This window comes from Stegostoma tigrinum, chromosome 15 (assembly GCF_030684315.1).
Source record: "Stegostoma tigrinum isolate sSteTig4 chromosome 15, sSteTig4.hap1, whole genome shotgun sequence".
Lineage (NCBI taxonomy): Eukaryota > Metazoa > Chordata > Chondrichthyes > Orectolobiformes > Stegostomatidae > Stegostoma > Stegostoma tigrinum.
The window spans coordinates 71,111,406-71,130,337 of NC_081368.1; the positions used below are offsets into that span (position 1 = coordinate 71,111,406).

At 42.8% G+C, this 18,932-nt stretch overlaps 1 protein-coding gene across 1 annotated transcript; it reads right to left on the bottom strand.

Moving 5' to 3' along the window:
• Nucleotides 1-2,711: 2,711 nt before the first annotated feature.
• Nucleotides 2,712-15,917, bottom strand: LOC132210554 (interferon-inducible GTPase 1-like). The gene is made up of 6 exons (XM_059651264.1): nucleotides 15,814-15,917; nucleotides 14,249-14,392; nucleotides 9,057-9,112; nucleotides 6,800-7,794; nucleotides 4,198-4,262; nucleotides 2,712-2,832 (listed from the first exon to the last, which is right to left on the bottom strand). Exons 1-6 carry the CDS (start codon nucleotides 15,915-15,917, stop codon nucleotides 2,712-2,714), a joined length of 1,485 nt encoding a protein of 494 aa, XP_059507247.1.
• Nucleotides 15,918-18,932: the final 3,015 nt, after the last annotated feature.

The following is an 18,932-nucleotide window of genomic DNA, read 5'->3' on the forward strand; positions in this document are numbered from 1 at the left end:
TGTATTGAACACTTTTTTGAAAATCCATGTAGATTTGGGAGAGCGAGACATATACAAATGGTTATCTACTTAAAATTGAGGGTGCTCAAAAGTCAAAATTGGAGGCATGAAGAGCTCTGAGGAGATCATTGGGGTTTGCAGAGAGAGGGAGGGCTGAAGTCAGGAAAGGATTTGAGACCAAGGATTTGAATTTTAACATAGGTATTCTGAATAAGTGAGATTTGATGGAAGTTAAAACATAGCGGATCTCAAGTTCACAAAAGTTGGATTGTGAGAGATTCGACAGAAATCAGTCAATCAATCAATCAGTTAATCAATCAATACATTGTCCCCTTAACATCCACATCCTGTGAATGATTTAAAAAACAGTTTCTCACATATTAGTCTTAACACCATAAAGCTAACCATAATACCCTAAAACCCATGAAACCCATAATATTATTTTTAACATCTGAACTCTAAAATACTTTGACATTTACTCATGATCATAACTAAAATATGCCTAATAAACACCCTCTCAATGGGCATTATGCTTCTGGGGAAACGTAGCACTTACAGAGACAATTCCACAGTCACTCCCAGCTCTCCAGATCTTCACTTCACAATGATCCCTCAGTGCCAGATCAGAATTTCCTAAAGTCTGCCCACAGCATCACTTGTTGTTGTAAATGATACAGATGCTGATTGTTGATTATTCACTTTTTTACATTAGGGTACTGTACAGCTGCTCAGCAATATTAGGGAGGCAGCATTCCTTCCTACAGATCTTTGTCAAAACTTTGAAGTCCTTCCTATATTCACATCTGCACTCACAGAAGGATCTTTCCATCCCCCTAATGAAGTCCCCATTGTCTATGTTTTCCCAATTTTCCTCTCGTCCCTCTGTACAGCCGATCCATATTATGGGTCATTGGCTTCTCTCTGATTCCAATCCCTAGAGGAACTATCACTCTTGTCAGTATATAGACTGTAGAACAGTCAGGAAGTGAGATGTACTGAGGAGACAACCTGTGTGATCCTCCTTGAGGGGTAGCCATCCATTACTTCTCTACCTGGAGTCTCTGAAGTTGCAAGATGCTCACGTGAGCTATCCATCGTGCTTTTAGCCTCATGGATATGTCACAGTGATGCAAGCTGCTTTTTAAACTCCGAATATGCAAGCTTGAGCAGCTCCTACTGGGAGCCATTACTGCCAATGTGCATTTTTGCAGATCATGTAAAGTGCCCAGGAGTTCCCACTTGACGCAGGCTGCAAATGATGGATTTATGTGCCCTGCCATGCCTCTCTTTATTAGACAACTCACTGAACATATCAGAAATAAAACTTCAGACTTAATAAAACTTCAGATTAAAAACTTAAAAACTAAAACTCATTTTAACCCTGGTTTAGCTATTCTCAATCTATATTCCAAGATTCCAATTCAAAAATCTACCTTCCCTCAGAATTGTTGTTTCCTTAGATTCTGTCATTTATTGTTTGTGGCCGTGGAGCACTGAAGGAGCAATTATTTCCTCTCAGATACATCTAGAGATCACGCTTGTGCTCATTCAATCAGAAGACGGAAGATTCACTGTCCAAGAAGAAGTAATGCCTTCAATATCTTCACAGAACAACACCAGTGCTAGGTACCAGCTACTAGCAAGAGAGCAACATGAATAACCTCAGTTCCTCCCTGTAGCTTCTGAGCTATTGTGTTATTAACATAGTCCTATGTGGGTTGCTGCCTTCCTGGCCCTCACCCCATCTAATATGTTAGGGAATAGCCCACCCAGTGGAATGAAGGCTTCCTCACCATAATTGGGAGAGGTGAGCCTGGACTTCCTCTCCTCTCGACTAAGATGGCCAGCTGTCAGCCAAACAGAAGTATCAGTTCTGAGCTCTCAATTGCTTCAGACACTGGGTCAAGGTTGAAGGCAAGTGTTTGGGAGTGTCTTAAAGGCAAAACTGACAATTGCCATTGAGCGATGGCGGTGGAGGGGTGGGAGTGGCGGTACTGGATTTGAAACATCAAGAAGTAATGTGGCAGGGGGCCTGGTGGAAGCAGTCTTTTGACATAGGGGTCCATTAAGGTGAAAGGTCCCATCCTCTGTTAAACTGGTGAAAAGCAGTTCTTAAACATATGCTTCAATGAATATTAGCTGCTCTCCATTATAATTGGAGGATGGTATGATTCATTTTGAAAAGGTTAATCATTTACAATATTGTACACATGGGATATACCAGTTGTGTGCATGGCCCAATATTGCACATTCTAGGGAACTTCACTGTCACTCTCTCATCAAGTGTATTGTTTAAAATGGGAGCATCTGTGAAAGTAGGAGGGCAGGATATATTAAAGAACAAATGGTTTCATGCTACAAAAGCCAAAAAGAACGGTAATGGTTATAATAAAGAATCACCCTACCTCACTGACCCCTTTCTCAATGAGCCATCTGTCTTTGGTCAGAGCATGTATCCAAGCAGTTCTTTTCAGATTCAAGTAAATATAATTGAGAAGGCTCAACAACAGCAATTTGCTTAAATATGAATGTTTATGAAGTAATATTAATTGATTGCAATGGCAGTAATAAAGTATTTTAGTGTTAATCATAAATGGAAAAGAAAAGATCAAAAGAGAAGCAACAAGTCTCACACCTTTCTAGAAGAAAGGTACAAGTCTCATGTCCTTCTGCCTGTCGGCGACCCCTCAGTCAATGGCTGGTCTGGAAGCTTAGGTTCGTTCCTCGCACTGTTCACAATTCAGAGCCGAAACAAAGTCCAACAGCAGCAGTAGCAGCTTGGAACAAAGCTTTCTTATACAGTGTGTCAAATAGTCAGCACAAAGGAAACAGCTACAGAAAGACAAAACGGATGGCTGGTACAGAAAACACAGAATGGGAAAACAAGTGCAGGTGTCACCTTCGGCTGGTAAAGGACTGTTGACAGGACTCTTTCAAGGTCCAATGAAGGGCCTAGGACCGAATCATCAGCTTTTGTGCTCCTAAGATGCTGCTCGACCTGCTGTGCTCATCCAGCTCCACACTTTGTTATCTCTTTCAAGGTCATGCAGCTTGTCCAGTATCATAAGCAATTTTAGCCATTCAGCTTATCCTAGACATCATCGCACTCTAAACCCTCCCTCTCTAACCTGTCTGCCTCCCATACTGCAAACTCACTCACTGGTCTGTCTCTCACTGACAATTCCCTCAATGACACCTCATTGCTGCTTGTCCTCACTGACCATTCCCTCATTCTCCCTTCCCTGACCACACCGTAACTCATTCCTAACTGGTACCTCTATCACTCACACCTCTCTCACTCTTTTCCTCTCTTACTGACTTCCTCCACCTAACTTCTTCCTCGCTGTTTTTCACATAATGGCCATTCCCTCACTGAGCGGGAATGATTCAGTGAGTGCTGGGTAAGAGCCGTAAAGTGTCAGGAGTGCCAATATTTTCAACATGTTGACAAATTAACAAAGTTGTTAGTAATCAAGGGATTACTGTAATACAATTTAGTGAAGACAATGGCATCTTAAGCAGGCAAAGATTAACAGGCGAAAAGTATGAAAACAGGTTAATTCAGGACATGAGTGGGTCAATAGGTTTTCTTAAATATAGATCATAGAATCCCTACAGCGTGGAAACAGGTCCTTCAGCCCAACAAACCCAGACTGAATGTCGGAGCATTCCACCCAGACACATCCCCCTATAACCCACCTAATCTACACATCCTTGAACACTCTGGACAATTTAGCATGGCCAATCCACCTAACCTGCACATCGTTGGACTGAGGGAGGAAACCAGAGCACCCAGAGGAAACCCACACAGACCTGGGAAGAATGTGCAAACTCCACATGGGCAGCCACCTGAAGGTGGAATTGAACCAGCGTCACTGGCATTGTGAGGTAGCAGTGCTAGCCACTGAGCCACTGTGCCATCCAAATAATCCTTTGCTTATTGAAGGAAAAAGACAGGATGAGAGAAGGCGGACTTGAATTGACAGCAAAGTGGAGCATACAAGGAACAATGTCTGTTCAGTAACCTGGGACTCTGCTTAATTCTGGATGACTGGCCATCTGAATATTTTGTCTCGAGTTAGTAGGAACTGGAGATGCTGAAGAATCTGAGATAACAGATTGGTAGAGCTGGATGAACACAGCAGACCAAGCAGCATCAGAGGAGCAGGAAGGTTTCGGGCCTGGGCCCTTCTTTACTTGGGCACTTGCCAAGGGTCAATGGGGACACTGATGGATGGGGTGGAATAAACAGCGTAGGCTTTCTGTAATCATAAGCACATATTGCAGCTCAGAGCTGTGGACACATAATGACATATGTGGATAACATAACCATGGGTATTCATTTGAAGGTGATTGGACAATAGTTTTATGCATGAAGTTGGGATGTTAACCAATCACGCACAGATGAGTAAAGATATGGGGAGTAGATATGCAACATTTTGATTGGAAAATATTATTTGTAGTAATAATCAATTAGAAGCTTGTTATCTGTAAAAATGGTATAAACCTTTATTCTTATCGTAAAGATTTAAGCCATGTGCCACATTGATGTGTATATTTCCCTTGCAGCATGAATAAAGATTTGAACAAAGGAACATGAGTTTTGTCTGGATGAGGAGGAAATAAAAGATTTAACTTACCCTTTCATTTCTTTACATATACCAGTGTATTGGCAGTTGGTAATACTTCTGCACAGAGCCTTAGGTATTTAGTGTGCGCCAGAAATATAATGTAAACAAAATCAAGGCTTTTCAGTTGTCCTCTTTACTAACTCGTGCTTGTAAAGCAGAATTCTAAGTCCAAAAAGGATAGCGAGACAACTATTAGCATAGAAGCCCCTTAGCCTTTCAAAGCCAGATTTGTAAAGATATTAAAGCAATTAAAGCAAGTGGGCCTTTGCTTCATGAAAGCTTACTTGCCTATTTTTCTCCAAAGCCACTTGACTTCCTGTAAACAAAAATGAAGCAAATAGATGTTTTAATGTTTGCATCAGCAATAGAGGCAGCTGGTTAACACCATGAAAAATGGAAGTGACAAATTGTTCCAGAATTGGAACATAGTAAGATTCGGATAGGATCGGATAAGAGGGAAACCATACAGGGGGGCTACATAGTTAATTAATCAAACCTGATAAGATAAGGCAGGAAAAGAACCACTCAGCTTCACAGTGAAAAATCCTCCAAAAATGTGACACAGTTGATACTTAGCCAATAATATGCACGATTCAAGCTTGAATATCTTTTTACTAGCTTCCCAAGAAGTAAATAATAAAGATATCGTTCTATTGGTGCATAAATCCCCAACATACAAGTCATACTTGGCTAACTTTGTACCTCCTTGTTTATGTCTACACATCTCCTTTAATTCCATAAGTAACCTCCCATTTTTTGAACTCTAATGATGTAAGTATGGTGTCCAGCTGCTCCAGTATTTCAGAATCAGCTAACCAGATAATTGGAGGTTAAATTTCTGAATAGTCCAGGATGCATGAGGGCCATCAGCAGCTGCAAAATGTTACACTAACAAAATCTCTCATTTCATGGTCCATTCTACTATTCCCATCAGCCAGAGGATCGACTCGGGTTCAATAGGGAGGGTAGGAGAGCAATATGGTGAAGCTAACTAAACAGGATGACTTGCATGCCAAACAGCATAAGCAGCAAGTAATAGACACAGCTAAACAATCACTCAACCAATGGGTCAGATCTAAGTTCCATAGTTTTGTCACATCCAGCTTTGAATGGTGGACAATTAAACAACTCACTGGAGGAGGAGGCTCTACAAATAAACCCATCCTCAATGATGGGGGAGCCCTGCACATCTTTGTTTTCAGATCAAACAATAAGGCTAAAGTATTTGTAACAATTTTCAGTCAGAAGTGCCGAGTGGATGATCCATCTTGGTCTCCCCCAAGTGGCTCCAGCATTACAGATGCAATTGGCCATACAAATTGATTCATTCTGGAAATGGCTGATGTCATGAGATACTGCAAAGGATATACCACGAACAAGACATTAGAAATTGTACTGAAGACTTGTGCTTCGGAATTTGCCATGCTCATCACTAAGTTATTCCAAAATAACTACATAATTTCTATCTGCCTGACAATGTAGAAAATTGCTCAGGTATGTCTTGTGCACATAAAGCAGGATGAATCCAACCCGACCAATTACTGCTCCATCAGTTTACTCTTGATCATTAGTAAAGTTTGAAGAGGTCATCAAAAGTGCTATCAAGCAGTATTTGTTCAGCAATAACCTGCTCAGTGACTCCCAGTTTGGGTTCTGCCAGAGCCACTCAGCTTCTGACCTCATTACAGCCTTGGTTCAAATACATAGTAGTCTAGATTGTGTGAAGTGCAGGTAAAGCACTGCTTCATTTGCAAGATTTGTTTGGGCACTTGGAAACTGAGGAGGGAGGAAGTAAATAGACAGGTTGCGTGGAAAGGTGCCATGAGGCTGTGGGGGTGTGTATTGGGAGTGAAGGAAGAATGGGCCAGGGTGTCTGTTGGTGGCATCTCACTGGAGGTGGAGAAAATGAGAGCTAATGATCCTCCAGTTAAGGATATTGGTGGGATGGTAGGTAAGGGCAAGAGGGATCCTATTGCTGTTGCGGGACAGAAGAAAGGAGGTGAGGACGGAAGTGCAGGAAGTGGGTTGGACCCAGATGTGGGAATAAATAGAAAGCGGGACATAACACCAGCACTGGTGATGAAACGTCTGAAAACTAACCTTCCAGCTCAGCGAGCAAACTCACATCCAGAACCTCAACCTGAGCTACAAATCTTCTCAAAACTCGCTTGCTGATTTATTTCGTTGACTCGGGGTGCTGTCACCACAGTTTTTAAATCCTCCACAGATTTCCCTGCCATTTTGGCCAGTCTTTGAAGGGAGGCATCATCCAGGCGCAGAAATTTATGGAATTTTTTTATTTCCTTCAGCAGCAGCTGAATGCAAACATCAGCAGGACTAACATTATGGATAGCTCCCATCCCTCCAAAAAGTGCTGACATCATCCAGATTCTTTTCTTGAGCAGTTTTTGTTTCTTTTCTACAATTTCTAATGTTGTGTTTGGAAGTGATAATAGAGCATAACCATCTTTTAAATTGTTCAAGATATCTGGGAGATTCCTGTTTAATACTGGAAAATCAAACTCATTAACTTTAATGTTTGATATAAGAAAAACAGTTGGTGATGGAATCCCCTCCTCTTTCAAACTGTTGACATAGTAATTCTTGATCTTGTCCAGCTCTTCAGCTGCATTAAACTTTTCACCCTCCATTTCAAAAGTATTTAAATCATCATCAATTTTAGATCGAATGAAGTAGAAATTCTTTTCCAGCCATTTAATTTCTTTAGCCAGCTTTGCATCGTTTTCTGTGAAGCGAGACTGCGAGATTATGATGAAGAAATCGTATTGTTTAAATTCTGTTTTAGACAGGTATTTATTTGCTGGGACTTGTTTTGTTCCAATTCCTGGTAAATCCCATAAACAAATATTAGGCAAATTAGGAAGTGGGTATCCAATTGGCTCCACTGTCATAAGTGTGTTGCCAATTTTAGCTGCTCCTTCATCATCGTTGCGAAGGCCCCTTATTGCATTGATGAAGGTTGATTTCCCTGAGCCTGATTCTGCTGTCACTGCGGTGTTCACATCTGTATTGTCCAGCTCATTAAATTTCTTCTGTGTCAGTAGCATAACTGCCTCCCAGCCATCCATTTCACAATTAGACTTCAGTTTGTTCAGCTCTTCCTGACTGAAGAATGAAGAGTCTGAAGACTGAGCCATCTGATCTCCGTGGAAACAAATAAATATTTTACATTGTGAATAATCTGTGCCTATGTCAATTATAATGCTCCAGTGTTCCCCAAGCTATCACAAATGTATCTATCCCAAAGAGACCACAAAGATGATCAATTGCTCCTCAGGGCATTGTCCCCAGGGCCCGATATTATTTATCCCAGGTTATTGAGAGAGTCCAGGCAGGAAATTGCGAGGAGAGAGATAATGGGAACTGCAGATGCTGGAGATTCCAAGATAATAAAATGTGAGGCTGGATGAACACAGCAGGCCAAGCAGCATCTCAGGAGCACAAAAGCTGACGTTTCGGGCCTAGACCCTTCATCAGAGAGGGGGATGGGGGGAGGGAACTGGAATAAATAGGGAGAGAGGGGGAGGCGGACCGAAGATGGAGAGTAAAGAAGATAGGTGGAGAGGGTGTAGGTGGGGAGGTAGGGAGGGGATAGGTCAGTCCAGGGAAGACGGACAGGCCAAGGAGGTGGGATGAGGTTAGTAGGTAGCTGGGGGTGCGGCTTGGGGTGGGAGGAAGGGATGGGTGAGAGGAAGAACCGGTTAGGGAGGCAGAGACAGGTTGGACTGGTTTTGGGATGCAGTGGGTGGGGGGGAAGAGCTGGGCTGGTTGTGTGGTGCAGTGGGGGGAGGGGATGAACTAGGCTGGTTTAGGGATGCAGTGGGGGAAGGGGAGATTTTGAAGCTGGTGAAGTCCACATTGATACCATATGGCTGCAGGGTTCCCAGGCGGAATATGAGTTGCTGTTCCTGCAACCTTCGGGTGGCATCATTGTGGCAGTGCAGGAGGCCCATGATGGACATGTCATCAAGAGAATGGGAGGGGGAGTGGAAATGGTTTGCGACTGGGAGGTGCAGTTGTTTGTTGCGAACTGAGCGGAGGTGTTCTGCAAAGCGGTCCCCAAGCCTCCGCTTGGTTTCCCCAATGTAGAGGAAGCCGCACCGGGTACAGTGGATGCAGTATACCACATTGGCAGATGTGCAGGTGAACCTCTGCTTAATGTGGAATGTCATCTTGGGGCCTGGGATGGGGGTGAGGGAGGAGGTGTGGGGACAAGTGTAGCATTTCCTGCGGTTGCAGGGGAAGGTGCCGGGTGTGGTGGGGTTGGAGGGTTCAGAGATAATGGGAACTGCAGATGCTGGAGATTCCAAGATAATAAAATGTGAGGCTGGATGAACACAGCAGGCCAAGCAGCATCTCAGGAGCACAAAGAAATTGCGAGGGCCTTGACTAAGATCTTTTTACCCTCATTAGCGGCTGGAGAGGTCCTGGACGACAGGTGAGTAGCTGATGTAGTTCCTCTGTTCAGGAAGGGAAATATGGATAATCCAGAAAACTAAGATAACAAGGTGTAGAGCTGGATGAACACAGCAGGCCAAGCAGCATCAGAGGAGCAGGAAGGCTGACGTTTCAGGCCTAAGCCCTTCTTCAGAAATCAAGATGCCATGTTGCACTTTTTATAAGACATGGTTAGGCCCCACTTCATTTCTGAAGAAGGCTCTAGGCCCAAAATGCCAGTCTTCATGCTCCTCTGATACTGCTTGACCTGCTGTGTTCATCCAGCTCTACACCTTGTTATCTCAGATTCTCCAGCATCTGCAGTTCCTGCTATCTCTGCATCCAGAGAACTATAGACCGGTGAGTCTCATCAGTGGTTGGGAAACTATTGGAGAGAATTCTTAGGGATAGGATTTATGCAGATTTGGAAAAGCATGGCATAATTAGGGACGGAGGTGGTAAATAGGGAGTATTCCATGCATGCCTTTATTGATTGGGAAACTGAGTACAAGAATCAGGATGCCATGTTGCAGCTTTATAAGATTTTGGTTAGGCCCCGCTTAGCATATTGCATCAATTCTGGTCGCCACATTACAGGAATGATGTGGAGGCTTTGGAGAGTGTGCAGAAGAGGTTTACCAGGATGCTGCCTGGATGAGAGGATATGAGCTATAAAGAAAGGTTAGGAAAGCTCAGACTGTTTTCTCTTGAGTGGCCAGGCTGAGGGGAGACTTGATAGAAGTCTATAAAATTATGAGCTGCATAGATAGGGTTGACTGTCAGAATATATTCCCTTGAATTGAAATGTTTAATACAGGTGGCATGCATTAAAGGTGAGAGGGGGAAAGTTCAAATGAGATATGAGGGATAAGTTTTTTACACAGAGATTGGTGCGAGTCTGGAGTGCACTGCCCGGGTGGAGGCAGCTATGATAAGGGCATTTAAGTGACTTTTAGATAAGCATATGAATGTGCAAGGAATGGACGGATATAGACCAAGGGCAGGCAGCAGGGATTAGTTTAATTTGGTGTCCTGTTTGGCACAAAATTGTGGGCTGAAGGGCCCGTTCCTGTGCTGTATTGTTCTATGTTTTATAATTTGCCATGTAGCTGCAAATCAGGAACAGAAGAACTCACACTAGATTTCAGGAATTGAAAATAAACTCTACTTATTATAATAGACTTAACCAAATGGCAGAGCAATGATTCCTAATGTACCTTAATACAACCAAAATAGTGTTGTTTTATAATACCAATTACGGACACTCTCATTCATGATCAATAAAGGGCAATTTAACATCTAGTATCAGTGATAAAATAAACTGTATACAGGGAATACATAATTCCCAAGACTAAAAGTTCAGCAAAGAACAGTAAGTTAAATTGTCTCTTGCAGTTCTTTTTGAATTTTAATACCAGGTAACGTGCTGTTTTCTGTGAAGCAGTGGTGATTTGTCACTTCAATGGCTGATCTGGTGGACATAGGTGTTGTTCAAATGCTTTGTTTTAAGCTCTCTTGGCTTTCTTTTCTGTGTTTTTTTGTTTTGACTCACATGGAAAGACAGGCTCTGTCAGTTAGAAGGTCCTGGCTTTACTCTGAGCAGTAGAAAAAAGTTTTCAGTTCAGAGGGAGCAGTGACCGTAACCAAAGAATTTTAAACTGAGGTGTTTCCAATTTGGGAGAGTTTGGAAAACAATGTTTAAATTGTTGGGACTGAGAACATTTCAGACATCACCATCATGCCAGTACTCAGAAAAGAGTTGCAAAACTGATTCAGCAATCAAAAAAAAACTGAAAGTAATCAGTTAAGTACAAAATTAAAGATCAGAGATAGGAGTGAAATTTCCTCAAGAACTGAGTAACTGAAAAAGAATAGGGTTGGTAAACAGTTAAAATTTTATTTTGTGGTTGGTGTTAATGTAGCATTTTTTTTCTTTGTAATAAAGCTATGTTATGTTCTTAAAGAAAGTTGGTGGCCTCATATGAACATGTTTCAGTGATATGTCATCACTGCAACAACCAATTGCAAAAGTTAAGCAGAGATATAATAAATGGGTGGCACAGTGGTTCACAGCGCCAGGGACCTTGGTTCAATTCCAGCTTCGGATGACTGTCTGGGTGGAGTTTACACATTCTCTCTGTGACTGCGTGGGCTTCCTCCAACAGTCCAAAGACGCGCAGATTTGGTGGATTGGCTATTCTAAATTGTCCAGGGATGTGCAGGCTAATTGGATTAGCCATGGAACATGCATGATTTCAAGCATAAGGTGGGTCTCTTTGGGATGCTTTTTAGAGGGGCAGTGTAAATTCAATGGGCCAAATGGCCTGCTTCCACACTGCAGGGGTTCTAAGACGCCAGGCTTCATTCTAGGATCTGACTTGCCCAATACTAAGATCAGATGAGTTCATATCAAAGCTGTGGATATAGCTATCTTGCGGATCATAGAATCATAGAATCATAAAATCCCTACAGTTGGAAACAGGCCATTCAGCCCAGTAAGTCTACACCAACCCTTGGAGCATCCCAACCAGATCCATACCCCTATATCCCCCTGCACATCCCTGACCATTATGGGCAATTTAGCATGGCCGATTCACCTAACCTTCACATCTTTGAACATCTCTGGACACATCTGCGGCAATTGAACAGTACTACATTAAGAGATTAAGAGGGATCTGTACATCCTTACAAAAGAAAGTCTAGAACATTGTAGTACTCAATATTGACAAAGAGAATTATGGTAAAGTTTATTGCTCAGATTGGAATGTTCCTAAGGACTTTCTTTTCTTGGGACCAGAAGGTTCTACAGTAAATTATCTGAAAACTTTGATGAAAGCTAAACTGCAACACTTAGCAGAAAAGTTGGAGGTAGAAATAAAATCAGGATTTCAGAAGATGAAATACTAAAATAATTTAACCAGCACTTAAATTGAGCGGGAATCCTGGAGTTGAGATGCCACAGCTATAATGAACTTTCACTTAGAAATTTAAAAAAGAACTTGATTTAACGAAATATTACCTAGTGCAATCTCTTGCATTTTTCCCCGTATACTTCCACATTATTTTTATCCAAGTACCCATTGCCATCATGAATGACTCAATTGAACCCACCTCCATCACACTTCTAAGCAGTGCATTCCTGATTCTACATACATTGCTGTATGAAAAAGCCTTTCCTTCGTTTTATTAAAAGAAACTTTTGCTTCTTTTGTATATCACTTTAAATCTATGCTCTTTTGTTCTTGGTTTCTTTTATGAGCAGGAACAGTTTCACCCTATCTCCTCTCTCCAGTTAGCTCACAATTTTGAAAACCTCATCCAAATCTCCTGTCAGCCTTCTTCTCTCCAGGAAGAATGAAAATAAAAAAAATAGAAAAAGAGGATAAAGAAACAAAAAATGGACTGGCGTTTACACTGCAGAGTGAGGTGCGAGAAAGAACAAAGAAAATGGAAAATAAAAAGAGAATGGAGAAAATTGGGGGAAATGAAACTTAATAGTTTTCGCTCCAAGTAAGTAAGGAAATCATACAGTGTGACTCGGCTTGAGAAAGACTCATGTTAAAGGAAGAGAGAAAATGTAATAGCTCAGAACATGATTTGGATTCCAATGAGGAATTTAGTTTCACTGGTGAACTATGTTTGCTGTCCAAATTTACAGAGGATGGAGTAAAAGTTTATTTCACATCACTTGACAAGTCAGCTAATGGTTAAAGATATTTTGATCTTAATATTAAATAATGTTTTGACTGGTATAGCTATGACTATAGATATTGCTTTATCTGAAGAACAATTGGAAGAATACAATATTGAGGCAATTGCATTACTCCTTAAAATTATATTAATACTGTTCTATATCATACATGTAATGTTGACATTAAATATACAATAATTTGAGTGCAAACATCAAATACTCATGATGTTGTTACTGAAGTTTTTTGATCAAATTTTGAATTTTACGAAAGAAAACAAATCAGGCATTAGTAAAATCTGCAAGGCAAGATGCTTAAAGATTAGATAGCATGAATTTTGTGTGCATAGTGCTTGACACTGATCCAACTCCCTCAAAGCCAGATCTCAGGGTGAACAGAACCTCTGACACTCCTGGTTATATCTGTCAGTCAGGGCTCCCTGATTGGACCAGGTTTAAAACCTCAACCAGGGAGCTCATATTCTATGAAGCCCACTTGGCTGACCTCATCACGATCACTGCAGACAGGTACATGAGTAGAAAAGGTTTTGAGGCAACATGAGCTAAATGCAGGCAAAAGGGACCAGTTCAGTTTAGGATAGCAGGTCGACATGAGGGAGTTGAACCAGAGGTCTGTTTCGAGGCTGTTTAACTCAATGATTCTATGACCTGGCCATCTCAATCAGTAATGCTCCTGCTGAGTAAGTCTTGGTGGTGAACATTGAAATCCCTGACCTAGAGTGCATTTTGTGCCCTTGCCACTCTTTGTGTTTCCTCCAAGTGTTGTTCAACATGGAGGACTGATTCTGGAGTCACACGTAGGCCAGATCAGGTGAAGAAGCAGATTTTCATCCCAAAAGGACATTAGTATGCTGGATGGAATTGTCCTCTAGGTGGTTAAGCAGCAGTGTGGCCACCTCTCGGCCTCATTGAGTCTCCATGTGTCACTCAAACTCAAAAGCCTGGAGCTAAAGTCTCTGCTGCTGAGAACACTTTTTGCATATGTTGGGATCAATGACCTCCCTCATATTACAAACCACACATCCAACTTGATTGACTGCATTAACTTGTTTAAACTTTATTCTGCTTTGCATTACTTATATTGCTTTTCTATATTGCCCCTGACTTACCCTTATTCCTGGTCATTATCTGTTAAATCCAAGTATAGCAGCATCTTTAAAATTAACACACTTCTTTAATTTACAGCAATTTAAAGGTCGCCCAAAATTAGTTTTTTAACTATTAATGAATTTTCAGAGAAAGAATATTCATAAACATTCCTCCTCCTGGCCCTTTACAAAACCTCTCCTTCCCCACACAACACACTTTACTGCAGATGTCAAACTCTTTTTCTGTCACCTCCATCTCCGTGCCTATTTCTTTGACTGGGATTTTAATCCACAGTCTACAGACCCCTTCTCCTGCCCAGAACAAACCTTATCCTCTTGGATACCACTCCAAGGCCTCTTACCCTCTTTCGACCTCTTCATCTTCAGGTGCTGTCATGACATCGATCATCTGAATCTCTCCACCCCTCTCACTCAGTTCAACCTCTCCCCAATGGAAAGTGCAGCCCTCTGCTCTCTCCATTCGAACTCCAAACTCACAACGAAACCTGCGGATAAGGGGGATGTGTGGTGATGGTATGGTGCACTGACCTCTACATCACAGGTCAACTCTCCGAAACCTCCCTCTCCTGTATCCTTGATCATGACCCCACCCCTTGATCACCAAACCATCATCTCCCAGACCATCATTACCTCAGGAGACCTCCCCCCACAGCTTCTAACCTCCTCGGTCCCTAACCCCGCACCGCCCATTTCTATCTCCTTCCCCAAATCCACAAACCTCACTACGTCAGCCAACCCATTCTCTCTGCCTGCTCCTGCCCCACTGAACTCATCTCTGCGTACCTTGACTCTGTCATTATCCCCCCTCCCCGGTCTAGGAACTCCCCATCTACTTTCAGAACACTAGTCACGCCATCCAAGACTTTCAATTCACCGTCCCCAACACCTCATCTTCACTATGGACATCCAGTCCCTGTATATCTATATGCCTCAGCAGATGTCCTAAAAGCCTTCCGCTTCTTCCTGTCCCACAGGCCCAACCACCGACACCCTCATCCACTTAACTAAACTTGTCCCTACCCTCAATAACTTTTCCTTTAATTCCTCCCACTTCCTACAAACTAAAGGTGTGGCTATGGGCACCCGTATGAGTCTGAGCTATGCATGTCTCTTCATAAAATACGTGGAACAGTCCCTCTTCCACTGTTACACTGGCACTATCTCTCACTTCTTCCTCCATTACATCGATGACAGCATCAGCACTGCCTAGCGTTCTCATCAGGAGCTTGAACTGTTCATCAACTTCACTGACACCTTTCACCCCAACCTCAAATTCACCTGGATCATCTCCGACACCTCCGTCCCCTTCCTGGGCCTCTCTGTCTTCAGCGCTGACATCTATTTCAAAACCCACCGATTTCCATAGCTACATTGACTACATCTCCTCTCATCCACCCTTCTGCAAGAATGCTGTCCCTTACTACCAACTCCTCTGCCTCTACCGCATCTGTTCCCAAGATGGAATATTCCACTCCTGGACATCCCAGATGTCCTCCTACTTCGAGGGCTCACAATATTCCTCCTCCGGTGATTTATAAGGCCCTCAACTGCATCTCTTGCATTTTCTGCACATCGTGCCCTCAAACTGCCTCCCCCAACAAAAGTAAGGACAGAGTCCCCCGGGTCCTCACATACCACCCATCAATCTCCTCATCCAGCGCATCACCCTCCACCACTTCTGCCACCTGCAATCTGATCCCGTCACCAAAGAGATATTTCCCTCCCCACTCCTATCTGTCTTTTATAGGGACCACTCACTCCATGAGACCCTCATCCACTCCACACTCCCTGCCAACCTTCTCCCTACACCCAACACCTTTCCCTGCAACCTCAGGAGGTGCAACACCTGCCCCTACACCTTCGTCCAAGGGCCCATACAATTTTTCCAAATCCAATAGGGATTCACCTGGACATCTTCCAACCTTGGTCTACTCTATCCGTTACTCCCGGTGTGATCTCTTCTATATCGTTGAGACAAAGCAGCGACTTGATGACCAATTCATGGATCATCTATGCTTTGTACACTATAATCAACAACACCCTCCGATTGCCAACCATTTTAACTCCCCCTCTTCTCCTTGGATGACATGCCCATCCTGGGCCTCCTCCAGTGTCACAATGATGCTACATGCAAACTGAAGGAACAACACCTCATATTCCACCTGGGGACCTTACAGCCCAATGGCCTCAATATAGTATTTACCAGTTTCAAAATCTCCCCACCCCGGCCTCATCCCAGGTCCAAGCCTCCCCCTCACCCTCACTTCCTTGACCTGACACAACCTGTCCATTTTCTTTTCCACCTACCTGCCCCATGCTTCTCACTGAGCAATCTCCACCACAGCCTAATTGCATCCACCTATCACTATCCCATCTACTTTCACCCAGCTCCATGTCCCCATTTACTTCCAAGCTCTCCCAAGTACTGAAGAAGGGTATAAACCTGAAACATCACCTTTCCTGTTCCTCTGATGCTGCCTGGACTGCAGTGTTCCTCCAGCTCCACACAGAATTGACACTTTACTTCTTCCAATAATTCTATTTAAAGCATATCTCTCACTCCATACGCCATATTTCCAGATATAATCTCTTAGCCCCTGTCACAATCAGATAAACAACTTCTCAGTCTGACCCTGTGACATCCTGTCACCTTCACCCTCTGTATTAGGCAGCTCAAAACCTGTAAACTACACACTTCTCTAATTAAGGATTTTGTTAACGTAACAATAACAAGCATAAAAGAAATTAAATGGCACATTGACACAGACATTCAACAGACATCAATCTATAGCTGTGAGGCAATGATAGAGATGGAGCTGCTTACATTGTACAATAGTTTCACTGCGATCCCTGTTTCTCCGATGGCTCTGAATGAATTGGAATTGTAAACTTATTAGTCCAGATGATTTTGTGATAACTAAGCAGTGGGAAGAATTCTGTGAGAAAACGAAACTCAGAACTGAAGCTAGAATTTAAAGGAATTCAAAGGCACACCATTTCTTGGAAATGGGAGTGTTTTGTAGCAATAGGGGAAGAGATGGAAAGTGTTCTTGAGAAATTTGATTTGCTGATAAGAACAACATTTCGTAAACACCATTACATAACATTATTCTTGGGTTGAGCTTTAGATATGTTACCAAAACAGGTTCAGTTGGGTCTGGGAATACTGAATCCAGATTCTCTCTGTTGCCATTTGCTATGCAGATCATTCAGTGAATTAAGCTGTTTTGGAGTTTTGTGATTGTGTTTTTCATTTCAGAGCTGTTAGATTGAATCTTCATTTTCCCAACTTTGCTTCACATCTACAGATATCCTCACTGAACACAAATTGATACACCTCATAACCTTTGATTATCCTCAGCGTTTTGGATTTCTACGGCTCTTTGTTTTAATCAGCACTTTCCATTGTTCCTCTTGGTTCTAATTTTAATATCTTACCTACTTGCGTATTTTTTTGAGCCTCCTCCAGAGGCAGTGGGCTCCCTGGAGGCCCAGGCCTCAGTTACGTAGCTCTGTTGCAACATAATCCCCACCCGGTCTCATTGCTGTCTGCTATTAGGTAGCTTCAAATCAATATTTTAACCCTGGGTTCACTTACATTTGCAAAGGCCTGCCCAAGATCCTGCATTCATTCCTTACCAGATCTGATGGGAATAGAATAAAATAGAATCCCTATAGTGTGGAAACAGGCCCTTTGGCCCAACAAGACCACATCAATCCTTGGAACATCCCACCCATATAATCCTCCTATTGTACACATCCCTGAACACTATGGGCAATTTAGCATGGCCAATCCACCTAACCTGCACAGCTTTGGGCTGTGAGAGGAAACCAGAACACCCAGAGGAAACCCACACAGACATGGGGAGAATGTGCAAACTCCACATGGACAGTTCTCCAAGGCTGGAATCAAACCCAGGGCCTCTGGTGCTGTGAGGCAGCAGTGCTAACCGCTGAGCCACCGTGCTGCCCTAAATATATAGAATATATCGAAAATAGATGTAGCAGTAGGCCTTTCAACCCTTGACCCTGCACAACCTTTCAATAAAATCATGGCTGATCATGCAATTTCAGCATTCCATTCCCACTTTGTCTCCATACCCCTTGATCCCTCATGAATATATCTAATGATCTGGCTCCAACAGCTTTCTTTGGGAGAGAATTCCACAGGCTCACAACTGTCAGAGTAAAGAAATTTTTCCTCATCTACATCCTGAAAGGCTTAGACTGTCACCCCTACTTCTGGAATTCCTTAACATTGCAATCATTCTCCCCGCATCTAGCCTGCCCAGTCCCTCAAGGATTTTATATGCTTCTATGAGATTCCCCCCTCATTCTCCTAAATTCAAATGACCACAAGCCTGGTCGATCCAGTATTTCTCCATATGCCAGTCCTACCATCCTGAGAATCAGACTAGTGAACCTTTGCTGGACTCCCTCAATAGCAAGAATGTCTTTGTTCAGGCTAAGAGAACAAAACTGCGCAAAATACTCAAGGTGTGGCCTCACCAAGGCCCTGTATAACTGCAGCAAGTCATTCCTCTCCCAAACTCAAATCTTCTCCCTATGAAGGCCAGCTTTCACCACTGCCTGCTGCTCCTGCATGCCAACCTTCAGCGACTGTTCCACCATGACACCTATGTCTTGTTGCACCTCATCTTTTCATAAACTGCCACCATTCAGATAATAAGCTGCCATTTTTTTTGTCACCAAAGTAGATAACCTCACATTTATCCACATTACAGTGCATTTTCCAAGTACTTGCTCACTCAGCCAGTCTGCCCAAGTCACACTGAAACCTCGCAGCATCCTCCTCACAGCATACACTGCCACCCATCTTAGTGTCATCTGCAAATTTGGAGATAGTGCTTTCAATTCCTTCATCCAAATCAATGATGTATATTGTGAACAGCTGCGGTTCCAGCGCTGAACCCCGTGGCACCTCACTCATCACTGCCTGCACTCTGTAAAGGATCCATTTATTCCAAATCTCTGCTCCCTGTCTGACAACTAGATTTTTGTCCA